Source organism: Fusarium oxysporum, chromosome IV (assembly GCF_013085055.1).
Source record: "Fusarium oxysporum Fo47 chromosome IV, complete sequence".
Taxonomy (NCBI): domain Eukaryota; kingdom Fungi; phylum Ascomycota; class Sordariomycetes; order Hypocreales; family Nectriaceae; genus Fusarium; species Fusarium oxysporum.
Genome location: NC_072843.1, coordinates 2,338,262 through 2,358,786, shown reverse-complemented (window position 1 = coordinate 2,358,786; position 20,525 = coordinate 2,338,262). Strand labels below are relative to the sequence as shown.

Sequence of the window (20,525 nt, the reverse complement as noted above, 5' to 3'; positions counted from 1 at the left end):
CACTAAGTTATTTATTCTTCTTCTCGATATAGCGATCGCGATCCCCAGATCGATTTATTTGGTGCAGGAAACAGACGGTAAAAGCCTGTTTTGTCTCGTGCCAAGCTGCCACATCCCACAGCTACATCTCACATGATCATGCACTCTTGAGCTCGGCACCCTACGATAGCCTCTCAGATGCCCTTTGCGCAACTCGTCGTCGGCAGCCCAGGCTCTGGAAAGAGTACCTACTGCGATGGCAGTAAGTTTCGCAAAATACTGAATCTCCCTGTATCTGTATACTGACCGATATAGTGCACCAGTTCCTGGGCGCCATCGGGCGAGCCTGTTCAGTCGTAAATCTCGATCCTGCCAATGACCATACAAACTACCCTGCGGCACTCGATATTCGCAACCTAGTTAAACTCGAAGAAATTATGAAAGATGACAAGCTGGGACCTAATGGCGGCATTTTATATGCCCTTGAAGAATTGGAACATAACTTTGAGTGGTTGGAAGAGGGACTGAAAGAATTCAGTGAAGACTACGTTCTGTTCGACTGCCCGGGACAGGTGGAACTATACACACACCACAACTCCCTACGGAATATCTTCTACAAACTCCAGAAGATTGGATATAGGGTTGGTAACTTCCCTCTATGGAAACGTAGTGACTGACCGTTCATAGCTCGTCTGCGTCCACCTCTCGGATTCTTTCTGCCTAACGCAACCCTCGCTATACGTATCGAACGTCCTCCTTTCCCTCCGAGCCATGATCCAGATGGACATGCCGCATATAAACATCCTCTCAAAGATCGACAAAGTCTCCGAGTATGACGAGCTCCCGTTCAACCTCGACTATTACACAGACGTAGACGACTTGACATATTTAACGCCCCATCTCGAATCAGAATCGCCCGCTTTGAGGAGCGAAAAGTTTGGCAAGCTCAACGAGGCTATCGCAAATCTGATCGAGAGCTACGGCCTGGTGCGTTACGAGGTTCTGGCCGTCGAAAATAAGAAAAGCATGATGCACATTCTTCGTGTCATTGATCGTGCCGGTGGATACGTCTTTGGCGGTGCTGAAGGTGCCAATGACACGGTGTGGGCGGTCGCCATGAGGAGTGAGTCGTCTATGCTAGAGGTGCAGGATATCCAGGAGCGCTGGATTGATCAAAAGGTTGAATATGACCAAATGGAGCGTGAGGCGGAGGAGGAGCAGGCTCGCATCCAAGAAGAACAAGCCATGGAGTTGGATCAAAGTGAACCATTTGCTCCAGCAGGCGGAATGGACCCCGACTTTGGAGATATGACAGTTCCAAAGGACAGTGGGATCAAGGTAGTTAGAAAGAAATGATACCCGTTCATCAATCCGCATCATCCATTTCTTCATCACTCGACGCGTCGTTGACGTCCAGAACCATTTCGTCCTGATGACGCAGTGAAATGGCGAGAGAAGACTGGGAGTCCGTATCTTCCTTTGCAGCAAGGATGAGTCTCTTGGCCTGACGAATAGCTTCTTCCTCAGCTTTGCGAATTGTCCCACTGACGCGTACGACGCGAAAGATACACGGCCTTCCGTCTTTGACGGGAACGTGATCCATAAAGGTCAATGTTGACCAGAGCATTTGATAGTGAGCCCTTGAACATCGTAGGATGAAAGTTGAGGTTGCTAGGGACAAATATTTTACTAGACATGTCAGGAATGCGAAGCGGTTCAAGTTTACCATCCAATACTCACCTGAGCAGCTCATTAAAGCTCCAGATCCACAATCGCCATAAAGTGACGCGACTTCAGCTCTGATACCCCTGATAAGTGCACCAGGAGTGAGCTTTTCGATGGTTGGTTGGTGATTAAGAACAAAGTCTGGCAAATCTGATTTTGCAGCCTTTGCAGGGTCTGGCAGGTAAACAATGTTGACAAGGAGATACCTTTCCTTTATGCGCACCATTTTGAGGAAGCGGCGGTGAAAGATCGAGTGATGATGTTGTAGATGTTGGCGAATAAAAGAAGTTGAACAAAGGCTTGTGACTGAAGAAGTCGACTTGCATCTCCGTGGAAGTTTAGCGGCTTCGGGGTCTGCCCCACCAAGACCGGGGCGGTCCAGTGGGGCCGTAGACGAGGGAGCTTCCCCGCCGTCATCAGTTGATGAACTCAAATTATTATATATGCTCATTTCTCCCTGCAGGAAGCTGTATCTTTTGATAACTATACACCGGTACTGATATTGTTATTCTATGAGACGGAGTTCTTCAGAAATTGTTACTCATTTCGCGTAAAAACCATGGCTTCCGGTCCCTTGAAGGCGGCACTTCTTATCGTCTCGACGACAGCAGCCAAAGACGCTTCTGCTGATGCTTCAGGGCCTATACTCACCCAAGTACTGAAAGATGAAGGTGATGGGAAGTGGGAAATTCACGATACAAAGATTGTCTCGGATGATGTGCTCGCTATCCAACGACAGATAACTATCTGGACCGACAGTCCTGATAGTGTCAACCTCGTTGTGACTACTGGCGGAACTGGTTTTGCTACTGGAGACTCTACCCCAGAAGTAAGCATTCTATAGAGGCCTTTTATGAAACATTGAGGGCTAATAGCATCTAGGCAGTGACTCCCTTACTTCATAAGCAAGCCCCAGGCCTCGTTCATGGCATGTTAGCAGCGTCTCTCACAGTCACGCCCTGTAAGCGATATCGCTTCCAATATCGTATCAGATAATCCTAACATGATCGATAGTTGCAATGATGTCACGTCCAGCAGCAGGAGTCCGCAACTCGACCATCATTGTGACCTTACCTGGCTCACCTAAAGGCGCAAAGGAGAACCTCCAAGCCATCGTTAAGACATTACCCCATGCCTGTATCCAGGCTGCAGGTGGCAATTCCAGAGCTATTCACTCTGGTGGAATAAAAATACTGGAAGCTGAAGCAGGCCTCACAGGTGGAGATACTCATTCTACAGCTGCCGGTGGATGCGGTCATCATCACCACGGCCATGGTCATGGTCATGGTCACGGTCACGGGCATGGAAATCTCGTGAGACATACAAAGCCCGGCACTACTCTCTCAAATGATCCTGCGCTTGGCCCTTCTCGTAGATACCGAGAATCGCCCTACCCCATGCTGCCAGTCGAAGAAGCCCTGTCATTGATCGAAGAGCATACCCCTGAACCGAAGGTTATCTCAGCACCAGTTGATCAGTCCATTATCAACTCAGTTTTGGCCGAGGACGTCAAGGCCAGGGAGAATGTTCCGGCCTTCCGCGCCAGTATCGTGGATGGCTACGCAGTTGTGGCCCCTAAGGATGGCCAGCTGAAGGGCGTCTTCCCGGTAACAGCCATCTCTCATGCTTCACCTGGTGAGATCGGGGCTCTGAACGAGGGCGAGCTGGCTAGAATCACCACAGGAGCCCCTCTGCCTCCTGGTGCCACGACTGTTGTTATGGTCGAGGACACTATCCTCAAAACAATGTCAGAGGATGGTAAAGAGGAGAAGGAAGTTGAAATTCAGGTCGATGGGGTGAAGGAGGGCGAGAACATCCGCGAAGTTGGCAGTGATGTCCAACAAGGCACTGTCATTCTCAACAAAGGAGAGACTATCAGCGGAGTGGGCGGTGAGATTGGTCTTCTCGCTTCTGTAGGAGTGTCAGAGGCAAAGGTTTACCGTCGCCCTGTGGTAGCCGTGCTATCCACTGGCGATGAGATCGTCGAGTACAACCGGCCGGGTGATCTGAAACTTGGCGAAGTCCGCGACACCAACCGAATTACTCTCATGTCCGCAGCGAGAGAATGGGGCTATGAAGTTGTCGATCTCGGTATTGCCAGTGACAAGCCAGGCACTTTGGAGGAGACGCTCCGTGACGGATTCAGACATGCAGATCTCCTCATCACCACTGGTGGTGTCTCTATGGGCGAGCTCGATCTTCTTAAGCCAACGATTGAGCGTTCTCTTGGCGGCACTATTCATTTCGGGCGTGTTGCTATGAAGCCTGGAAAACCAACCACCTTTGCCACAGTTCCTGTCAAGGATAATTCGGGCCAACGTGTTACCAAGACCATCTTCTCACTTCCTGGCAACCCAGCGTCGGCTCTGGTTACTTTCCATTTGTTTGTGCTCCCTTCGCTGCACAAGCTGTCTGGCGCCTCGACTAAGGGCCTCCCAAGGGTACCTGCTGTCATCTCGCACGATTTCCCCTTAGACCCTAGACCCGAGTATCATCGAGCTGTGGTCACGGTTGGAAAGGATGGGCTTCTCTCAGCTACAAGTACTGGAGGACAACGCAGCTCCAAGGTTGGAAGCTTGAGGTCAGCCAACGCTTTGGTCATTTTGCCTAGTGGAAAAGGAAAACTGGAGAAGGGGTCAAAGGTTGAGGTTTTGCTATTGAGCGCTGTGCAAGCTGCTTAGAAGTCGGTCCAAGTCCCAGTAATGAGCTGCAGCCAAATATACAATGCACACCCCTGCATAAAAAAAAAACTAATCTTGAGTAACATATAATTCAAATCTCATCGTGATGTACACTTCCACCTCCATATAATACTGGTACTGGTACAGGTACAGCCAAAATACGTCCTCCCAAGCCAACCTTCCAAACGCCTGACCAAATATTATTGGCGCAATGCATGCACGCGCTCCGTCTCTTTTGAACACACAAGGTGATGTCGCCGGTAAACCCGTTGGACTTCATGATGTCTAAGGTAATGGATAGGGGACGGACTTATTTCTTCTCGCCGAAGGCAGGGGCCTTGCTAGAGACTAGAAGACCAATGATCAGACCGAACAAGCCAAGTACTGAGCTGAAAATCTCGATGACAAGAATCTTGACAAAGCTAGAGACGTGTAAGTAGTTGGTCTAAGTTATGATGATTTTAGATATATGACGTACAGTGAAGGATCGGCAGCATCGGCCAGAGCAGCACCGCTACCGTTGATTCCAACGGCAACACCGCAGACAAGGTTGCACATGCCGACGGTAATACCAGACCAGAAGAGGGCATATCCAGTGTAGTAGGAGTTGGCGGAGTAGAGCTCGGCTCCAGAGACGTTCTCGACTTTTTGCGAGAAGACGATAGCCATGATGACGCCGTAAATGGCGACAACTTCACAGAAGATAATGGAAATCAAGTTCTTGGTTCGGATGCGAGGGGCCTTAACACCACCTCCGAGAATCGACGAGCCGGTAATGAAGATGCCCCTGGAAACAATGCGTCAGAGCTGTGATATAAAGATTGTTGGCTGAGGGTATACGCACCATGCAGCGCCGACAACAGAGAGACCGATACAAAGCGCGATTCCTAGCGTCGCCCATGTATAAGGCGAAACTGATTCGAGAAAACCGCCGATATCGAAGGACTCGCCACTTCCGGTGAAGAGCATGTCTATACGACAGCATCATAGTCAGTAAAAATCACAATGGAGCCTCCAAGTATCAACGCCTATAGGGAACGGGTTTCGCGTACAAGCTCCAACGATGGTCAAGAACGACCCAATGCCGCCCACTCCATAGTATAGACTCATTGCGACGGTATTCGAATTGTTATCTCGGCGATCCAGGGGTTGATGTGTTGGCGATGGTGAGCGTCGGGTCGGATGAAGGTGGCTTATTCTGAGCTTGAAGGAGAGCTCCTGTTTCAAGGTACCTTGAAGCTGCGATGCGTGTCCAGCACGCAGGCAACTGGAATAACTGGGACCGACGTCACATGATGCGAGGCTGACTGGTGGCTTGTGGCGCGCTTAGTCATTCCCGCTCTGTACATCCCTCAAGGCAGATGCATCTCATCAACCTTGCCCTTGACAAACTATCAACCACCCAAACCCGAAAATAGGAATTTAACGAGCGACTCTTCTCGCGCCCGAACTTCAAAACCGAAATTATGGCTACCGGAGCGCAATCTTTCTATGAGCTGTACCGTCGAAGCAGGTACTGCGCCATATTGCTATGCGCTGCTATGCGACAGCCTGACTAACATGGTTCACTGCAGCATTGGTCTCGCTTTGACAGATACCCTCGATGATCTCATCAGCGACGAGCGCATCAACCCTCAGCTTGCCATGAAGATCCTGAGCAATTTCGATCAGGCCATCACTGAGGCTCTTCAGAAGAACGTTAAAGCTAGACTTCAATTTAAGGTGGGCGAATACCTCCGAGCTCGGCGCACGTATTTCGACCACAACTAACCACCTCTCCTACAGGGAAGCCTTGACACCTACCGATTCTGCGACGAAGTCTGGACCTTTTTGATCAAGAACGTAACCTTTAAAATGGACAATGGGAGTCAATCCGTCACGGCGAACAAGGTCAAGATTGTCAGCTGCAACGCCAAGAAGCCTGGCGAAGGACAATAAGTCAACGACTCACGAATGCGCACGATCGAATACGAAGAAAGGTATCTGCAACTTTCATAAATTGGGAAACTACCGAAATTCTGCTTTTCCAGCATTGGGCGGCGTTTGGAACCTGGCTCTTTACAGTTACAGGACATTGATTTATCGTGGGCAAGAAATTAAGCACTAGATTCAGTGCTAGGGAGCTAGACTTGATTTTATGCACAATCAACAGAAGTTTAGTCAAGAATGATATTACATTGCTTTATTTGGACTCTACGTTATTGAAAAGCGAAACAACAGTAACATGACGCATATGAATTCACTTCCCCGGATTCTGGTGGTGAGGCTGGTTTCTTAAAACGTCTCTAACCAGGGGCGACTCTGCCTAAGACAGGCGGTCCCCCACTAAAGGACCACTTCTCAGCCTCTAACAAGGGCGCCAAGTCAATCCATCATCATCATCAGGGGCCCTCCATTCTCACCAACCTAAGAACTCCGAAGACTCCGACGACCATGCTCCGTAAACGTCAGAAGCCAGAAGCTGGATTTTCTTCTTCACCTTTAAAGAAACAACCATCCTCCGAGATGCCGTCACCGAGTAATTGGAGCCTGCGGTCGCAATGGATGTTCTTTGCGGTTGCCAGTGGTGCTTGCGCTGCTTTCAATGGAGTTTTTGCAAAGTTGTAAGTGCAAGGACATTTTTCTCTTACAGTGACGATTATGCAGAGTCTATTCCAAGTATATGATACAAATTGCGCTACGGAGGCTTCGGGTTGGCAAGAGGTAGCTTGAAAGATAAAAGGTATACTAATTTACTCAGGACAACTACACAACTCACCACCAACCTATCCGACAGCATTGCGAAACTGATCGGCTTGTCCGCTCATGAGCATATAGTCGAATATCTCGTTCGCGGCGTAAGTTGATCTCTTCTGTTCTTACTTGACTCGCAACTAAATCTTCTAGATATTCTTTGTCCTTAATTTAACATTCAATGGCGTTGTAAGTGACTTGCAGTCGAACCTCTGATCACTCACTTATATGCTTCAGATGTGGACGCTGTTTACTCAGGCTCTTGCCCGTGGTACATCCACAACTCAAGTCTCCATCATGAATACATCCACGAACTTCATGGTTACCGCTGTCCTAGGCGCCTTGATCTTCTCAGAAGTTCTTCCTCCTCTGTGGTGGGCTGGTGCTGCGCTTCTTGTCGCAGGCAATGTCATCGTGGGACGGAAGGATGAGACTAAAGATGCTGGTGCCGCGGCCGCTGCTGAAGGGCCGAGTTATGTTCCTTTGCCGACTGAAGATGATGGAGCACAGCGGGATGACGACGAGGATGTTATTGATTTGGGCAGAGAGTCGGATGAGAGAACACGATAGACAGGCTGGCTAGTCACACAGTCGTGGTGCAGAATGCCACGAGAGACCTGCTGTTGGATCTTTGATAGAATTGAGACATTTAGCATAAGTTAAAAAAAATAGATCCAATCCCGAACACCAGCGTATCATGCACGTTTCTATAGTAACAGATAATAAAAGGTAACAATCAACATGTTCATACAATTACCGCCGACTCTCCAGCTCAACACCTTCATCGAGCACCTCCTCGTCGCCGTCCAATATTTGCCCTCTCCCCAGTGGCCGCTCACCACCAGAAGTGCTTGTCAGGCGAATCCGGCCTCCTGAGTATCTTGAGACTCGGCCAGAAAACCAGTTACCGGCTCTTTGGAAAAGGGCCCAAAGTTGCTCTTGCCCCTCTTCAATACGATGATCATCCTTGGGGTTCTCGGCGGCTTCGACCTTGAATTGGTATTTCAGGCAGTCTTTGACGGTTACGAGACCAGTGAGCTTGCCATGATATTCAATCAATATAACTCGAGGTCCGATCTTTTGAAACAACTCCATGACAGTCTCGAGGGGCAGTCTCGGGTGAGCTGTGACGGGTGTTGCATCAACATATCGGCTAAAGTCGAGAGTTGAAGAGTGTGATGAGTCGCCATGGATGTTGTTAAGCGATGTACTTGACAGATTCGCCGACGACGGTGCAAATGTGCATTTTGCAGTCTCTGATAACGGTGAGGTTCGACTCATCTTATCAATGGCATATCGCAACTCCGTACTGCCAATATAACCAACAAGCACCTTGGTGTGTTTGTCTTCCACCACAGGGAAGCCTTGATACCGATCATCAGCAAGGAGGCTCTGGACTTCGCCCAAGGTAAGTCCATGAGCGGGCATCGAGACAACGGAAGTTCTCATGACAGCTGACACAGGAACCCCGAAGTTGTGATCCTCTTTACTGTCAAGGAACGGCATTCCGCTAAACCATATCATTCTATCTGCGATGCCTCCCTTGCCAAATAATTCGCTGATAGCTTTGGTGACTCCAACGACGATCATGGTGGGCAGAATGTAGTTCAGAGCACCTGTGAGCTCAAACATGATGACCACCACGGATATGGTGATGTGCATGATGCCACTGAGTGCCGCAGCGGCTCCTAGCAGGGCATATGTCCCTGGTGTGATGCAAGGCTCGTCAGGCTTGCATGCGGAAAAGAAGACGCTGGTGGGATTGGCTTCGTGAATAGCTTGGACAAGAATTCCAATTGTTCTTCCGAACGATGCTCCAATCGCCATTGAAGGAACGAAGATACCAGCGGGAACCTTGCATCCATAGGATAGTATAACGAGGAAAAGCCTTAGGAAGGTCGCCAGGAACAGTGAAATTATGTTCCACCATCTCTTGTCAGGCTCGCAGAGACCGTGGTACGATTCTCCACGTCCGCACTCCGAGAAGAGAATCTCCATACTCTCTGTCATGTCAATCCTCAAGAAGGCGTTGGGGTAGGCAATAATAGCAGTTCCCGCTGCCAGTAAAGTCGCTTCGAGAACTGCATACTCTTTCAAGTACTTCTTTCTGAATGACTGAACCCGCAGATTCCACTTAATCACAAAGGCTCCGTAGAGACCTCCGAAAATACCAATCAAGACGTAGAACAGCAGCTCGAAAAAGTGCCAGTCATTCTTATACTCAACCTGGAACATGACCAGTTGGCCCGTTCGAAAAGGATTCATAGCGGCGAGAACAGCTGTCGCGACAAGGGCACAGAAATAGCTTCGCCACAATGTCTTGAGAGGAAACTGGTTCGACATTTCCTCAAGAGAGAAAAGCACACCGCCGATAGGACTGCCAAAGGCGACAGCGACACCGGCAGCTGCCGAGGCGCTCAGGAACTCCCTAGTCTTAGAAGCGTTGCGTTTGTATTTGTCGAAGAGCCGAGAGATCACATTTCCCGTACACACGGCGTAGTGTACACTTGGGCCTTCCTTTCCAACCGACAAGCCAGAGGCGATAGCCAGAGGGAGACATACTGATTTAATGATCAAAGTCCACCATCCAAGAAAGCCTTTCATAACGAACCCGGCAATGATGCACTTGATCTCAGAAATACCTGAACCGGCAGCATATGGTGCAAAAGACTTGACCAAGGTGCCCGCAACGCAAGCAAATAGAGTCTATGTCGTTAGGATGCACAAGTGCGAAGGAAGACTTGGCACTTACTGCAAAGACAAAATAGATAAAATAGTTCAAGGGTTCGAAGCCAGTCCATCTGTGCCACTGATCGCAGCCTGTCTGATTTCAGCATCATTCATGTCACCAAACCCTGGACTCCACATACCATTCTCTTCTCCCCAGCAGCAAAAGTTCTCATTCAAATAGAAGCCTGTCTCGCAGTAGCCCATCTTGACGTCGGAGAGCCATTCTGTAATGATATTGAGTAGCGCTGCATTCAAGCCAATAGCAATACCAATGATTGTTACCACGATCCAGGCTTGCGCTGCATCATAACTCCTCCACAGCTGATATCGCCAGCCAGGTTGTCCTTTATCGTAGAGGCCGGCCGCTTGCTTTCTTCGCGCCTTACGCTTAGCTTGTTCTCGCGCCGCATCTTGCACCCAGTCTACCGTATATCAGTGTCGAAGTCCGTATTGTAGTCGATCGAGTCGCATACCTATTGTTGTAAAGTCCTGGTCCAGCTAGTTAGCATAGAGCCGCATATCCAGTGTCCCACAACATACTTCATATCTCTTAATCTCGGCAATCTCCTCCTCGATAAGTCCAGCCCCTGTCCGTGCTACACTCCCTGCTTCTTGATCTGCATTCGAAAAGACGGAGGATAAACGCGATACCACCGAAGGACGTCTTTCAAGTCCAGGTCCAGGAGGTGCCAAGCTGAAGGATGATTGTCGCACGTTCATGGTTCAGGCAAGGCGACCATTGTCGCTCAACCGCTATCTTTGAAGTCGCGCAAGTCGGGATGATTGGATTGACTGATTAAAAATGCCAACGAGGCGAAAATGAGAGCTGTTTCTTTGGTAAAGGCTATTTCGTAAACGTTGTTATATGGTGAGTGTCGTGATGACCAACAGGGATGCTGACAGCTGATATGTGGCTTTGGGTTCAGCCACAGTATCGCGTTTAGTGGTTGCAGCTTCGCGTCTCAGACTTCAGTTAATACCATTCTTCGTGTATCTTGACTTCACAAGAACAGTAATTCACATCCAACCCGACTTATCAGCCATTGATAGCGATATAAAACCTTTAGTATTCTCTTAGATAAGCATATCCCTCATATTCCCTTCATTCTCGACTCCCAACTCTCAAACGTATCGCAGCCCCTGATACAATTCTTGGAGAATTCGCTTGTAGTCAAGGTACGGCTCACATTTCCTGTTCAAGATGGTCGTGCAATTCAAGTGTCATTTTCAACTTTGGATTCACTGCGTACTACATTTTGGTGTTTATTTACTTTCGTTTTCTCCCATGTATTCTGCCTCGTATTTTCTGGCTACTCCTACGACATTCTTACCCTTGTACTCAACTTTGACCTTCATCCCTTGCGGATACAAAGCCATCCGCCTCACGCATTGATATATCCGTTTAGCTCTTTCTAACTCACTCAGACTCACTCAATCCTTTCACGTTTTCCAGCGACTTCGTCTCTACTATCGCCATGCCTTATAACACCACTGCTATTCCTCCTCGAAAGGAGCCTACAGGCCAGAATCAGCTCCCTCGTAAGCTATTAACCATGCTCTTCAGTCCCAATTTAACATGGTGATAGTCTCTAGAGTTAAAAAGATCATCGCACAAGACCCAGATATCGGTCTGTGCTCTAACAATGCAGCTTTCGTGATAACTCTCGCTGCCGTATGTCTTCGCTATCCATTCTCACCATCGTCATACTCATGCGACACAGGAAATGTTTGTTCAGTATCTTGCAGAAGAGTCACATACCCAAGCCAAGCTAGACCGCAAACCTCGTCGAAACATCCAATACAAGGATGTCGGTAAGTTAGCTCCCTCATCCTTGACTCAACAGCCCTTTCTAACTTCAATAGCAAGCGCTGTTGCACACCATGACAACCTCGAGTTTCTTGAAGACGTGGTACCAAAGACTGTTCCCTACAAGAACATCAAGGCCAAGGCCAAGGCCACGCAGGCACGTCTCCAAGGTGACAATACCAATCAGAAGCTTGAATTTCCTCTGGCAAACGGCGCTGGCAAGCCTCTTGTGAACGGCAACTCCGTGGCTCATCATGATAGACAGGATGACCCGAACTCGCAGCTGGAGTTGGAGTTCAGACAGGCTTCTGGTGCGAATCGAGATGGAGATGTAGCAATGACTGGCTAGTTGTAGTATTGCTCACTTGCTAGGTGGCTCATGGTAAAAAGAGGCGTTTTCAGGGTTGACCGTTAGTCCGCTGAATTAGGAAACAAGGGCAAAAGTGGTCTATCATCATGTACATCACAAAACAAATTACAATCTTGATATTTAGCATCAACTTCCATTTCTTAGTATGGGGTGATAGCCATAATGCGAGAGCGAAATAATCATAATATTTTTTCTGCAACCCCCAAAACAAGTGGTACATAGCCATCATAGATGTAAAGATTTATTCCTCCATGGCATCTCCGTGAATACCAGAAGGCAGACGTCCCTCGTTCAGCTCCTTCTCCAGCGCGATAATCTCCTGTAGGCTGGTAGCCTTCTTGATACGCTCCTGTAGTCGCTTCTTCTCGGCGTCCGTCAGCTTTATTCGGGAAAGCTTGGAGGGCGCGTCCGAGCCGTCAGTCGAGGTGTTGAAGGTTGTGGTCTTGATACCCTGGATCTGTGTCGTTGTTAGCGTCGTGCAACTGTTTTATTATTGGCGCTGTTCGTACCTTTGAAGCCAGAGCAGTTGGCTCTTCTTCAGTTCCGAAGAGCTCGCGAGCCTTCTCCCGCTCGGATTCCTTGACCTTTTCGAAGTCAAGAAACCGCACGGAAGGACACTTCCATAGCACCCAGTATCGGTAGTTCTGCATCTTGCATCAGTAATTGCTGCACCAGTCGACACGTCTCAAACTGACCTCCTTCTTGGAAACGGGGTTATCCGACAGTACCAAGTGCGTCAAGCGGGGAAATGACGCCAGCGCATCCAAATCCGCAAGCTCTGTCAGGTTGTTCGACGATAACACCAGGTTGGCAAGGTTTGGAATGGCCTTAGCCAGAGAGGGCTGAATGCTTGAGACGCGGTTTCGTGCGAGGAGAAGGGTCGTTATGCGAGGCGACAAGGGAAAGTTTCCCAGTACTTGAATGTCATTATCTGTGAAGTCGATGGCATCGTGAGGCTAAGCTGTTAGCAACAGAGCAACAAGGCAGAGAATTTGGAACTTACGCCAGCGACACCCAAGTTCTCAATCGCGGGAATTCGGTGGCCTGTTCACGCCGCAAAGACGATTGTATCAACTCTGCGCTCTCTAGAGATCAAAAATGTAGCATCTGCTCTTTTCAAAACGCACCTCGAAGATCAAGCTCTCGCTCCTTGAGCGGGTTGAGGTAGGATAGGGAATCCCGGATGAGGTCGGCGGTGAGCCGCATCTTGGATTTGGGGCCGTTACCTCGGGTTCAGAAATGAAGTTGCTTGGATTTGGTTCACTGTGTGATCGAGTTTGGAGACTGTTTGGAAGGGCGTGCGAATGTCGGTAGTGTTGACTTATGGCAAGGCAAGGCTGCGACTTGACGAGGCGTGGGGGAAATTTTGGTGTCGCGTGTGGCTTGAGCTTAGAGTGGCACGCATGCCCCAGCCACCATAGACTCAGATTCAGGGACCAGCAACTCAGTACTGTAGGTAAGTTTTACAACATATACCAGTCAATCAGAGAATAGGGAGCGGTTCGGGATATTCGAAAGAGTTCACGTATATTAAGTACCTTTTCAGAAGTTCTTACTATTCCGCACACTGCAATTGATAGGACAAACTCCAATGTCCGTAAGCTTAGCAGTTGATGATAATGTAATTCCTGCTTAGTTGTTCTATCCAGAAACAAGCTGCCAGCAAACTAAAAGGTGATTGCTCTTGATGTCTTTATAAACTGCATCGCGTCACCAGCTGTATCCCGGCTCTACTGAAACACAAAGACAACGCCCATCCTATCCACTGAAACGCTCATAATATATGGGAACTCCAACAACGCCACATCTAAAATAGAATCCACGTGAGACTGCAGCAACTGTTGTTGTTGAAGGGATATAACTGTCGACCGAGGTGGTCGGGCAGTCGATGACTTGCCTCTTGATCCAGAACCAGCATTTGGGGCCGTTGGAGCCTGTCTGGGAAAACGCTCCGTGTTCAACGTCAGCGCCGTTGTTGGGTGCGAGGTCGTGTAAGTCGGTTTGGGTAGATCTGGGGACAGTCCACTGTAGATGAACGAGCTCTCCATCCGGGACAGATCCCAGAAGCGAAGTCTCTTATCTGATCCGCCAGTGACGATAAAGGCGTGTCTCACGTCTCTCGAGTCTTCTGCAGTTGCTGTTCCGACGACCATGGCACGAACTCCACGATCGGCGTTGGCGATTTCGTTGGGTTCGATGTTAGTAGCATATCGTCCAAGCATGCCTTCTCGCTTGTCTTCGTCCACGTCCCATGGCTCATACCCTTTGAGTCCATCCTTGCTGCCTCCCGCTCTATAAATTTCTCGGCAGACGGTTTTCTCTAGGTCCCAAACCGTCACCTCGCCTTGTCCAGTACCGCCAGAAATGCATACCCATTTGCCACGGCCTTTGGTAGGGTGGATGCAAATTCGGTAGATTGACCCTTTGCCTGGTAGGCCCCAGCCCTTGAGCCTCATCTTGAAACGCAGATCCCAGAGATCAACAACTCCATGAGAAGTACCAACGCAAAGCCAGTTGCGCTTCCTATCCACGCAAAAGCAAGTTGGCGTTCCATGGTGCACTGGATTTTCGAGAGTGTATAGGAGACTCATGGTCCTCAAGTCGATACCGAGAATCCTTGAGCGATTCGTAGCGATGACAAGAATCGAGTTCGATTCTTGTCTGAAATGTTCACACCACACCGCGAACTCGCCATCTGGTAGTTGATACTCTCGCAGAACACGCAATTTGCCGTACCTAACGACTCCACTAACAGATACGGTGTCGACCTTCACCACGTGAACGGTACCATCAGATGCACAGCTCACAAAACAATGCGAGTTCTCCACGAAACAGAGGGCGACAACTCGTGTGTTATCTCCGTGTTTGTGGAGTTGACGAGAACGGTGTGTAATGTTTCGCTCGAGCCTAGCCGTATCCCAAACCCTCACAGTACCATCGTCGCCGCCGGTGATGAAGAAAACATGATCAGGGGATGGTAAAACCCTATTGATGGGGCTTTTATGTTCGGAAAACGTTGCAACAAGTTGTCCGACCGGCTTCCAAGGTTCCTCGCCAGGTTGAACACTGGCGCGACTTGCTTTGCTCCTCTTGATCGGTGTGACCATAGGCCCAAACTCGATAACATCACGAGGGAAGTTATCAACATACATGTTATCCAACATTCTTTGTATGCTTGGATCGTTGCCTGCGTAACTATGTTTCGACACCCGGGAGCCGGTAGTGTCCCCTTCATTCCCTTCAGAGGTAGCTTGCTGGTCTGTTGAAGTCTGAGCAAAAGGCCCTTCAACCTCACCAAATGCATTCGCGTCGGTGGTGCCAGTTTGTGCGATCGATTTGTTCTTGTCCTTGCGGTCAAGGAGACTCAGGGCACTAGCCTGATGGCGCACTGCATTTCTAGAAGGTGGCTCTCCTTGAGAGGGTCCATTGTCGGTTGTCTGCATTACCTGCCCTGCTGAGGGTGCTCTAGTATGCGTTCGACCAGCGCTAGTTGGTGAAAGGAGACGGCGTGATGAACGAGGTCCAACACTTTGCACTCGGCGGTTAGTGTTGGCTCTCTTTTTTCCGCCAGTCGAGTCGTCAATAGTCATGGAGGCATCCAAGAGGGCATCTGCAATTGTGTAAGGCTCCGCTGGTGGTTCAAGATCCACGACTGCATTGGGGTCTCGAAGTGGCGCGTCATTGAAGAACACCGTCTGAGGAGTGACTCCCAATGATTTGAGAGATACTACACCGTTGGATGTGGTACCATCTGATGTAGAAGTATCACGCGCCTTTATTTTACTAAGACGCCAAATGAACTCACGTAAGGCATCGAGCTTCAACTCATCCTCATGCTTGAGTCCCAGGTTTCTGAGTTTTGTCAACCATTGCTCGTCTTCGTCATTTCGAGCCACTCGCCCCATGGAGCTTTGCATTAAATCCCGAGAGGTACGGCTTGATGTTGACCCTTTGGAGCCGAACAACAACGGTTTGAGCTGTTGCAGGGGCTTCCAGTAGATACCGCGTTCTGTCTTCGAGGCCCAGGTTATAGCCTGGTCAAAGACATTTCGAGCCAATGGCCTCTTGAGAGCATCAAGTATGTTGAGCTCGGAAAAGTCTGAGAGAACCTCCACTTTCAGGAACGGTTTTACAAGAGGCATCAGGTTACATCTGATATCAGCAGGTGGCAAGTACCGTGCCGACATTGACAGGAATTCTGCCGCTGATTCGCGGATCCAGATGTTTGGGTGCATCGTGAATCGGCTGATGAGGTCAACTAGCTCCCAAACCTTGGGCCTCGATAACAAACCAAGCCCAGCGAGCTGAGCAAGCGAATGGAGAGCCGCCTGTACCACGTACTCCTCTGGGTCAGTCAAGGCTTGCATCATCAAGGGGAGCATGAACTCCTCCAAGCTCGTGCTTCCGATGAAGGCTGCGATGCCGACGATCGTATCAAAAAATGCGCATTTCAACGTCCAGTCTCGATCGTTCAGATATGTGTTAAGATGAGTAAGGAGGACATCGTTTGAATGATGGTCAAAGAAGAGGCATAGCTCAGGTACGGAGGCCAAAAATGCTCTACGAACCGAAATGTCCGGGTCTTCTACCAATTGTTTTGAATGGCTCTCAAGAGCCTCAAAAAGCTGTCGCCCAGCGTTGTCAAAGACGCTCTCGAAGTTTGCTTTGGCATCCGCTCCAGGTTCGACTTCAGGATCAGTAATAGGCATCGAGCCATCAGCTCGAAGGCTTGAGGCCATATTGAGGAATCTCTGTGCAGTAGTCGCAAGACTGCCGAGACAAGAAGCATAAGCTGCTCTGACCAAAGGACTGGGTACCCTTGATCTAGACCCCAACGCGATTTCCATGCGAGGTAATACATACTCTACCAGGACATGAGAGTTGAACGCATTGACTGTCTGCACCAGCTGCAAAAGCTGGGTAATGGTTCGAATGGCAGCAATCAACACTAGATCTGTCTCATCTGGGACAAGAAGTGTCATTAGATATGGCAAAACTCTGTCCAACTTGGCTTCATCAGTCAGTCTCTCAGAAAAGGCAAGGAGTACGTCACATGCGCGGATTCGTGAAGATGCTCGCGCAGTGTTTCTTAGTTGAGACACGATCAGCGTCAGGAATATCAACGTGCCATCATCTTCTGGTGGCTCTAATTCGGAAGATACGGTATGGTTGTGATTCGGTATGTTGAGTCTTACTGGGAAATGCGATAGGCTCAGTCTGGGAGGCGGTTGAAGTTCGTCTGAGGTACGTTTCTCAAGCTGATAACCAAGGAAGTATGAAATCTTATCAAAGTCGTAAAATACACGATCGATTCGATCATCAGCTTCTCCGAGATTTTTCGAAGTGCCTGACATGGGACTGTTGCCAGATGAAGGGTCTGTTATAAGCTCCATATACTGGTGCAGGAAATTGTAGAAGTAATGTGGAAATACTTTGCCTTTCCAGAACTCCAGGTACTGGTCTGCCGAGTATCGTTTCTCGGGGTCAAGCTGAATCATGTGGGCTATCATATCGGCGAGATCCTTGTTTGCGATGGTGCTCAGATGTGTAATCACAGGGTCGTACTCGCCACGCCGATACTTGTACAGCTGTGCGAGGCTGAAGATATCCGACTCAAGAAACAATTGCGCAATAACGCAACCAGCACTGAAGATGTCCATTGCCCATGTCATCTTCGCCTTCTTCGGTGGCGCCTCTCCAGAAGCATAGAAGCGCTCGGGGGCGACATAACAGGTTCGGAGGCCTGACGTATCAAAGAAGTAAGAGAAATCGGCCGGGTTGTCGTCGGGGAGCATCACAGGCTTATAGGCGGAGGAGAAATCGGAGAGATATAGCCAATTCCACGAGGTCACAAGGACATTCTGCGCCTTGATGTCGCCGTGGTAGACATCGCGTGCATGACAATCGCGAAGAGCGCAAAGCAGCTGGAAGGCCAACCATTTCTTCTCGATGTCCTCGAGGAACGGTCGAGTGCTGACTCGGTCGTATAGTGAGCTGTAAAGGAACTGGCGGACCAGGTAGCCATTGGTCTCGGTCTCGATAATGCGCTGGAATCCGAGGGTGTTGGGGATTTTGTCTATCGCGTTACTCTGCTCTGATTTTGGTTAGAAGATCTCTGGGGGTGTTCAAAACGCCCGAAGGTTACCTATTATCTGTTTCTTGTATTGCTGTAGCTTGACGTCGGCGTAAGGCTTAACCAGGACCTTGACGAGCACTAGACCATTCTCGTGACGCCCACGAATAGACTTCATGAACCTCGCATTTCCTATACTTTTCTCAAAGTGAACATCACTAAGCTCCGAAATATCGATGCCTGCGGAGCCGACAGACGGCGTCGCGAGGGAGAACCCTTGACCCATGATTTGGTGGGGGGCCTAGGGGAATCGTGAAAGCTATCGATCGGCCACGCACGAAGCTATCGTCATTTTGGAAGATTGAAATGGCAGGTGTACGTCGTCTGGAATATAAGGTAGGTAGCGCGTAAGCCGCGATATGTTGATTCAATGTTGAGGTTACCTAACGTAGGTGTCTAGGTACGAGGAAGTAACAAGCCGTGGTTGATGCAGGAGTGAAGCTTGTCACTACGAGGGACGTCATACGGAGGCAGGTGCACGCGGAAGAGCATGCCCCACTAAACCACGTCTAAGTGAATGCAGCTGGGGCTCTACCCAACACAACCACATGGAAGGCCTTTTAAGGCAAAACAAAATATGAAGAATTTAGATCACAGTAATATATCAGTCAGTTGGATTTCTTTGGTATCACACTTACCACCCAAGGTAGGTAAAAAGGCAGTCATTTCCATGTCGTAGGTCGGTTCTTTAGCAGCTTATCATGCTCCAAGCATGCCTAAACATAATTCACGATCCATAAACCAGATTTCACAATTCATGGAAAAATAAATCAACCGAATTGCGACTCACAGATGAAGCTATTAAGTGCTGGAAATATGATTGGGATGTCATGTCAGAATAGCAGGACCGCAATGAACTCCATTGGATGTTTCTAACAAGTAAACAGCCATCTACCCAAACAACATGAATCAATGCTGATCGACCCGAGTCACTGTGAACCTCAAGGTCAAATAATCCCATAACTCTCACTACAGGACATCAGGCTTTGATGTTCCTTATTTTCAGGGTGTTTTGCAGTTTGTTTTCAGCGCTGGCTGTGAGTAACATGATCTTCCCACCATTCATGCAATGTTCAAACGGCATTCGGACTCCATAAACATCATCGATTACTCAATCTCTCCATTAAAAGCCGAATTTAGTAGCGTATTACAACTATGAGGCTTACAGAGGCCCTCGAGCTCTTATTTGCCCGATGAACGTTCCACAAACTGTTGAATGATGCTATAACCCACAACTCGCCAAGGTTTTTGTCACTTTGATCCTCGTTCTCGCGTAGAGACATCTACAAATAATGGAGCTTCTATTTGTGAATCAGCTCTCTTCAACAGTAACGGTACTCAAGTTCCAGGTGATAGCAATGTCACAACCCGATATTGGCCATCGTGCCTGTTGACTTACGCAGAGGAAACGGGCTTCTAGCCCTGGCACTTCGCGACTGGACTGGTACGAAAGAGATAAAATGACGGCTCTCACTCATTATGTATATGGATTGGGAGCTTTTCATCTTTCACCAGGCTGACGATGTGTCCTGACGAAATGTTTGTTGATCTCTTTTGCTAGGACGCTTCTCATCTGACGTTAAACCCTAAGACTGTGTGTGGTCTCTCCCATAGTTGAGCGAAGAACTCCGAATTATACGCATCATTTATTTCTCTCTCTTTCTCTTTATCAGTTCAGTAAAGGTAAACGTGCTGGTTGGCCCAGTCTTGAATCTCTCTGACAACAACTAGTCTTCTTGGCTCTTTTTCCTCGATTGATGCTCGCCTCCATCAACATCAATTGTAGCAGTCAGCAGAAATCTAAAAGTAAATTACCAAGTCTTCAAAAGCGAGCATGGAGTTTGCACATCACTTGGATCGCTTGCTACCACAGGCAGAGTTCATGAGCACCAATATTGCTAAGTAGACAACAAACCCCCAGAAATCAGCCCCCTTGTCATATCACAGTGAGGTCTTTCGGGGTAAACCGCACAGCGCAGTAGAGTTGAAGGTTCGTTTATGGGAGTGCTGTGGCCGCAGTGGCTAACCCATGAGCTTGCTGATGATGCTAAGGAACCCTCACCAGGCATATCAGCCTGCAACTCGATAGTATATTCTCACCCGTTCACCAAATCAGGTTGGGCCCTTTGAGAATATGTTTCGCCAATCCGCAGCAGGGACCTTCACGAGTTCGTTCTGGCTCGATTGTCCAATCTCTAACGGCTTCCTATTAACTTAAAGGGCCACAAGAGATGCTTAATAAAATCCATTTACCAGCTGAAAAGGCGCACGGTGAACGGAAGATAAAGGACCTGACAACTCAGTATGTTATATCTTTAGAAGAAGCTTTACTAAATTTGTAAACTTCTCTAATAATTTGATAAGATT

General features: G+C 48.8%; 10 protein-coding genes across 10 annotated transcripts; 5 read left to right on the top strand and 5 right to left on the bottom strand.

The window, feature by feature from the left end:
* Positions 1 to 177: 177 nt before the first annotated feature.
* On the top strand, positions 178 to 1,335 carry FOBCDRAFT_131608 (uncharacterized protein; the record flags this gene model as incomplete). The annotated part of the gene is made up of 3 exons (XM_031179052.2): positions 178 to 241; positions 295 to 620; positions 667 to 1,335. The coding sequence occupies 3 exons, from the start codon at positions 178 to 180 to the stop codon at positions 1,333 to 1,335; spliced, it is 1,059 nt and encodes a 352-aa protein (XP_031044939.2).
* A 5-nt stretch (positions 1,336 to 1,340) lies between these two features.
* On the bottom strand, positions 1,341 to 1,989 carry FOBCDRAFT_29880 (Rpp14/Pop5 family-domain-containing protein). The gene is made up of 2 exons (XM_031179053.3): positions 1,720 to 1,989; positions 1,341 to 1,668 (listed from the first exon to the last, which is right to left on the bottom strand). The coding sequence occupies exons 1-2, from the start codon at positions 1,928 to 1,930 to the stop codon at positions 1,346 to 1,348; spliced, it is 534 nt and encodes a 177-aa protein (XP_031044940.2). The 5' UTR covers positions 1,931 to 1,989; the 3' UTR covers positions 1,341 to 1,345.
* A 161-nt stretch (positions 1,990 to 2,150) lies between these two features.
* Positions 2,151 to 4,567, top strand: FOBCDRAFT_29874 (uncharacterized protein). The gene is made up of 3 exons (XM_031179054.3): positions 2,151 to 2,533; positions 2,587 to 2,665; positions 2,719 to 4,567. The coding sequence occupies exons 1-3, from the start codon at positions 2,264 to 2,266 to the stop codon at positions 4,383 to 4,385; spliced, it is 2,016 nt and encodes a 671-aa protein (XP_031044941.2). The 5' UTR covers positions 2,151 to 2,263; the 3' UTR covers positions 4,386 to 4,567.
* FOBCDRAFT_29870 (uncharacterized protein) lies at positions 4,541 to 5,613 on the bottom strand. The gene is made up of 4 exons (XM_031179055.3): positions 5,438 to 5,613; positions 5,230 to 5,356; positions 4,864 to 5,172; positions 4,541 to 4,807 (listed from the first exon to the last, which is right to left on the bottom strand). Exons 1-4 carry the CDS (start codon positions 5,493 to 5,495, stop codon positions 4,696 to 4,698), a joined length of 606 nt encoding a protein of 201 aa, XP_031044942.1. The 5' UTR covers positions 5,496 to 5,613; the 3' UTR covers positions 4,541 to 4,695.
* Positions 5,614 to 5,741: 128 nt separating this feature from the next.
* FOBCDRAFT_220969 (transcription initiation factor IIA, gamma subunit-domain-containing protein) lies at positions 5,742 to 6,570 on the top strand. The gene is made up of 3 exons (XM_031179057.3): positions 5,742 to 5,898; positions 5,960 to 6,107; positions 6,171 to 6,570. Exons 1-3 carry the CDS (start codon positions 5,852 to 5,854, stop codon positions 6,321 to 6,323), a joined length of 348 nt encoding a protein of 115 aa, XP_031044944.1. The 5' UTR covers positions 5,742 to 5,851; the 3' UTR covers positions 6,324 to 6,570.
* A 197-nt stretch (positions 6,571 to 6,767) lies between these two features.
* Positions 6,768 to 7,792, top strand: FOBCDRAFT_29858 (uncharacterized protein). Its single transcript, XM_031179058.3, has 4 exons — positions 6,768 to 6,988; positions 7,126 to 7,222; positions 7,272 to 7,307; positions 7,356 to 7,792. Exons 1-4 carry the CDS (start codon positions 6,819 to 6,821, stop codon positions 7,686 to 7,688), a joined length of 636 nt encoding a protein of 211 aa, XP_031044945.2. The 5' UTR covers positions 6,768 to 6,818; the 3' UTR covers positions 7,689 to 7,792.
* A 72-nt stretch (positions 7,793 to 7,864) lies between these two features.
* On the bottom strand, positions 7,865 to 10,568 carry FOBCDRAFT_291877 (chloride channel; the record flags this gene model as incomplete). Its single annotated transcript, XM_059611788.1, has 5 exons — positions 7,865 to 9,824; positions 9,871 to 9,938; positions 9,989 to 10,270; positions 10,322 to 10,346; positions 10,389 to 10,568. 5 exons carry the CDS (start codon positions 10,566 to 10,568, stop codon positions 7,872 to 7,874), a joined length of 2,508 nt encoding a protein of 835 aa, XP_059464678.1. The 3' UTR covers positions 7,865 to 7,871.
* A 755-nt stretch (positions 10,569 to 11,323) lies between these two features.
* FOBCDRAFT_272653 (histone-fold-containing protein) lies at positions 11,324 to 12,004 on the top strand (the record flags this gene model as incomplete). Its single annotated transcript, XM_031179061.2, has 4 exons — positions 11,324 to 11,387; positions 11,435 to 11,520; positions 11,570 to 11,660; positions 11,712 to 12,004. 4 exons carry the CDS (start codon positions 11,324 to 11,326, stop codon positions 12,002 to 12,004), a joined length of 534 nt encoding a protein of 177 aa, XP_031044948.2.
* A 159-nt stretch (positions 12,005 to 12,163) lies between these two features.
* Positions 12,164 to 13,418, bottom strand: FOBCDRAFT_220958 (leucine-rich repeat-domain-containing protein). Its single transcript, XM_031179063.3, has 5 exons — positions 13,153 to 13,418; positions 13,029 to 13,069; positions 12,721 to 12,981; positions 12,535 to 12,669; positions 12,164 to 12,482 (listed from the first exon to the last, which is right to left on the bottom strand). Exons 1-5 carry the CDS (start codon positions 13,229 to 13,231, stop codon positions 12,267 to 12,269), a joined length of 732 nt encoding a protein of 243 aa, XP_031044950.1. The 5' UTR covers positions 13,232 to 13,418; the 3' UTR covers positions 12,164 to 12,266.
* Positions 13,419 to 13,519: 101 nt separating this feature from the next.
* FOBCDRAFT_220955 (uncharacterized protein) lies at positions 13,520 to 18,581 on the bottom strand. Its single transcript, XM_031179064.3, has 2 exons — positions 18,171 to 18,581; positions 13,520 to 18,119 (listed from the first exon to the last, which is right to left on the bottom strand). The coding sequence occupies exons 1-2, from the start codon at positions 18,382 to 18,384 to the stop codon at positions 13,756 to 13,758; spliced, it is 4,578 nt and encodes a 1,525-aa protein (XP_031044951.2). The 5' UTR covers positions 18,385 to 18,581; the 3' UTR covers positions 13,520 to 13,755.
* Between the last annotated feature and the right edge of the window lie 1,944 nt (positions 18,582 to 20,525).

Excerpts from the sequence above, each read along its gene's own strand:
- FOBCDRAFT_29880 (XM_031179053.3), bottom strand. The coding sequence starts at position 1,930 with ATGGTGCGCATAAAGGAAAGGTATCTCCTTGTCAACATTGTTTACCTG. Across the intron at positions 1,669-1,719 it reads AGCTTTAATGAGCTGCTCAG|TAAAATATTTGTCCCTAGCA; the intron begins GTGAGTATTGGA and ends TGACATGTCTAG.
- FOBCDRAFT_29874 (XM_031179054.3), top strand. The coding sequence starts at position 2,264 with ATGGCTTCCGGTCCCTTGAAGGCGGCACTTCTTATCGTCTCGACGACA. Across the intron at positions 2,534-2,586 it reads CTGGAGACTCTACCCCAGAA|GCAGTGACTCCCTTACTTCA; the intron begins GTAAGCATTCTA and ends AATAGCATCTAG. Across the intron at positions 2,666-2,718 it reads GTCTCTCACAGTCACGCCCT|TTGCAATGATGTCACGTCCA; the intron begins GTAAGCGATATC and ends CATGATCGATAG.
- FOBCDRAFT_29870 (XM_031179055.3), bottom strand. The coding sequence starts at position 5,495 with ATGAGTCTATACTATGGAGTGGGCGGCATTGGGTCGTTCTTGACCATC. Across the intron at positions 5,173-5,229 it reads TCTGTTGTCGGCGCTGCATG|GGGCATCTTCATTACCGGCT; the intron begins GTGCGTATACCC and ends CATTGTTTCCAG. Across the intron at positions 4,808-4,863 it reads GATGCTGCCGATCCTTCACT|CTTTGTCAAGATTCTTGTCA; the intron begins GTACGTCATATA and ends ACACGTCTCTAG.
- FOBCDRAFT_220969 (XM_031179057.3), top strand. The coding sequence starts at position 5,852 with ATGGCTACCGGAGCGCAATCTTTCTATGAGCTGTACCGTCGAAGCAG. Across the intron at positions 5,899-5,959 it reads GAGCTGTACCGTCGAAGCAG|CATTGGTCTCGCTTTGACAG; the intron begins GTACTGCGCCAT and ends GGTTCACTGCAG. Across the intron at positions 6,108-6,170 it reads AAGCTAGACTTCAATTTAAG|GGAAGCCTTGACACCTACCG; the intron begins GTGGGCGAATAC and ends CCTCTCCTACAG.
- FOBCDRAFT_29858 (XM_031179058.3), top strand. The coding sequence starts at position 6,819 with ATGCTCCGTAAACGTCAGAAGCCAGAAGCTGGATTTTCTTCTTCACCT. Across the intron at positions 6,989-7,125 it reads AATGGAGTTTTTGCAAAGTT|GACAACTACACAACTCACCA; the intron begins GTAAGTGCAAGG and ends TAATTTACTCAG. Across the intron at positions 7,308-7,355 it reads ATTTAACATTCAATGGCGTT|ATGTGGACGCTGTTTACTCA; the intron begins GTAAGTGACTTG and ends TATATGCTTCAG.
- FOBCDRAFT_220958 (XM_031179063.3), bottom strand. The coding sequence starts at position 13,231 with ATGCGGCTCACCGCCGACCTCATCCGGGATTCCCTATCCTACCTCAAC. Across the intron at positions 13,070-13,152 it reads GCGAGAGCTTGATCTTCGAG|GCCACCGAATTCCCGCGATT; the intron begins GTGCGTTTTGAA and ends CGGCGTGAACAG. Across the intron at positions 12,670-12,720 it reads ACCCCGTTTCCAAGAAGGAG|AACTACCGATACTGGGTGCT; the intron begins GTCAGTTTGAGA and ends TGCAAGATGCAG.
- FOBCDRAFT_220955 (XM_031179064.3), bottom strand. The coding sequence starts at position 18,384 with ATGGGTCAAGGGTTCTCCCTCGCGACGCCGTCTGTCGGCTCCGCAGGC. Across the intron at positions 18,120-18,170 it reads ATACAAGAAACAGATAATAG|AGCAGAGTAACGCGATAGAC; the intron begins GTAACCTTCGGG and ends AACCAAAATCAG.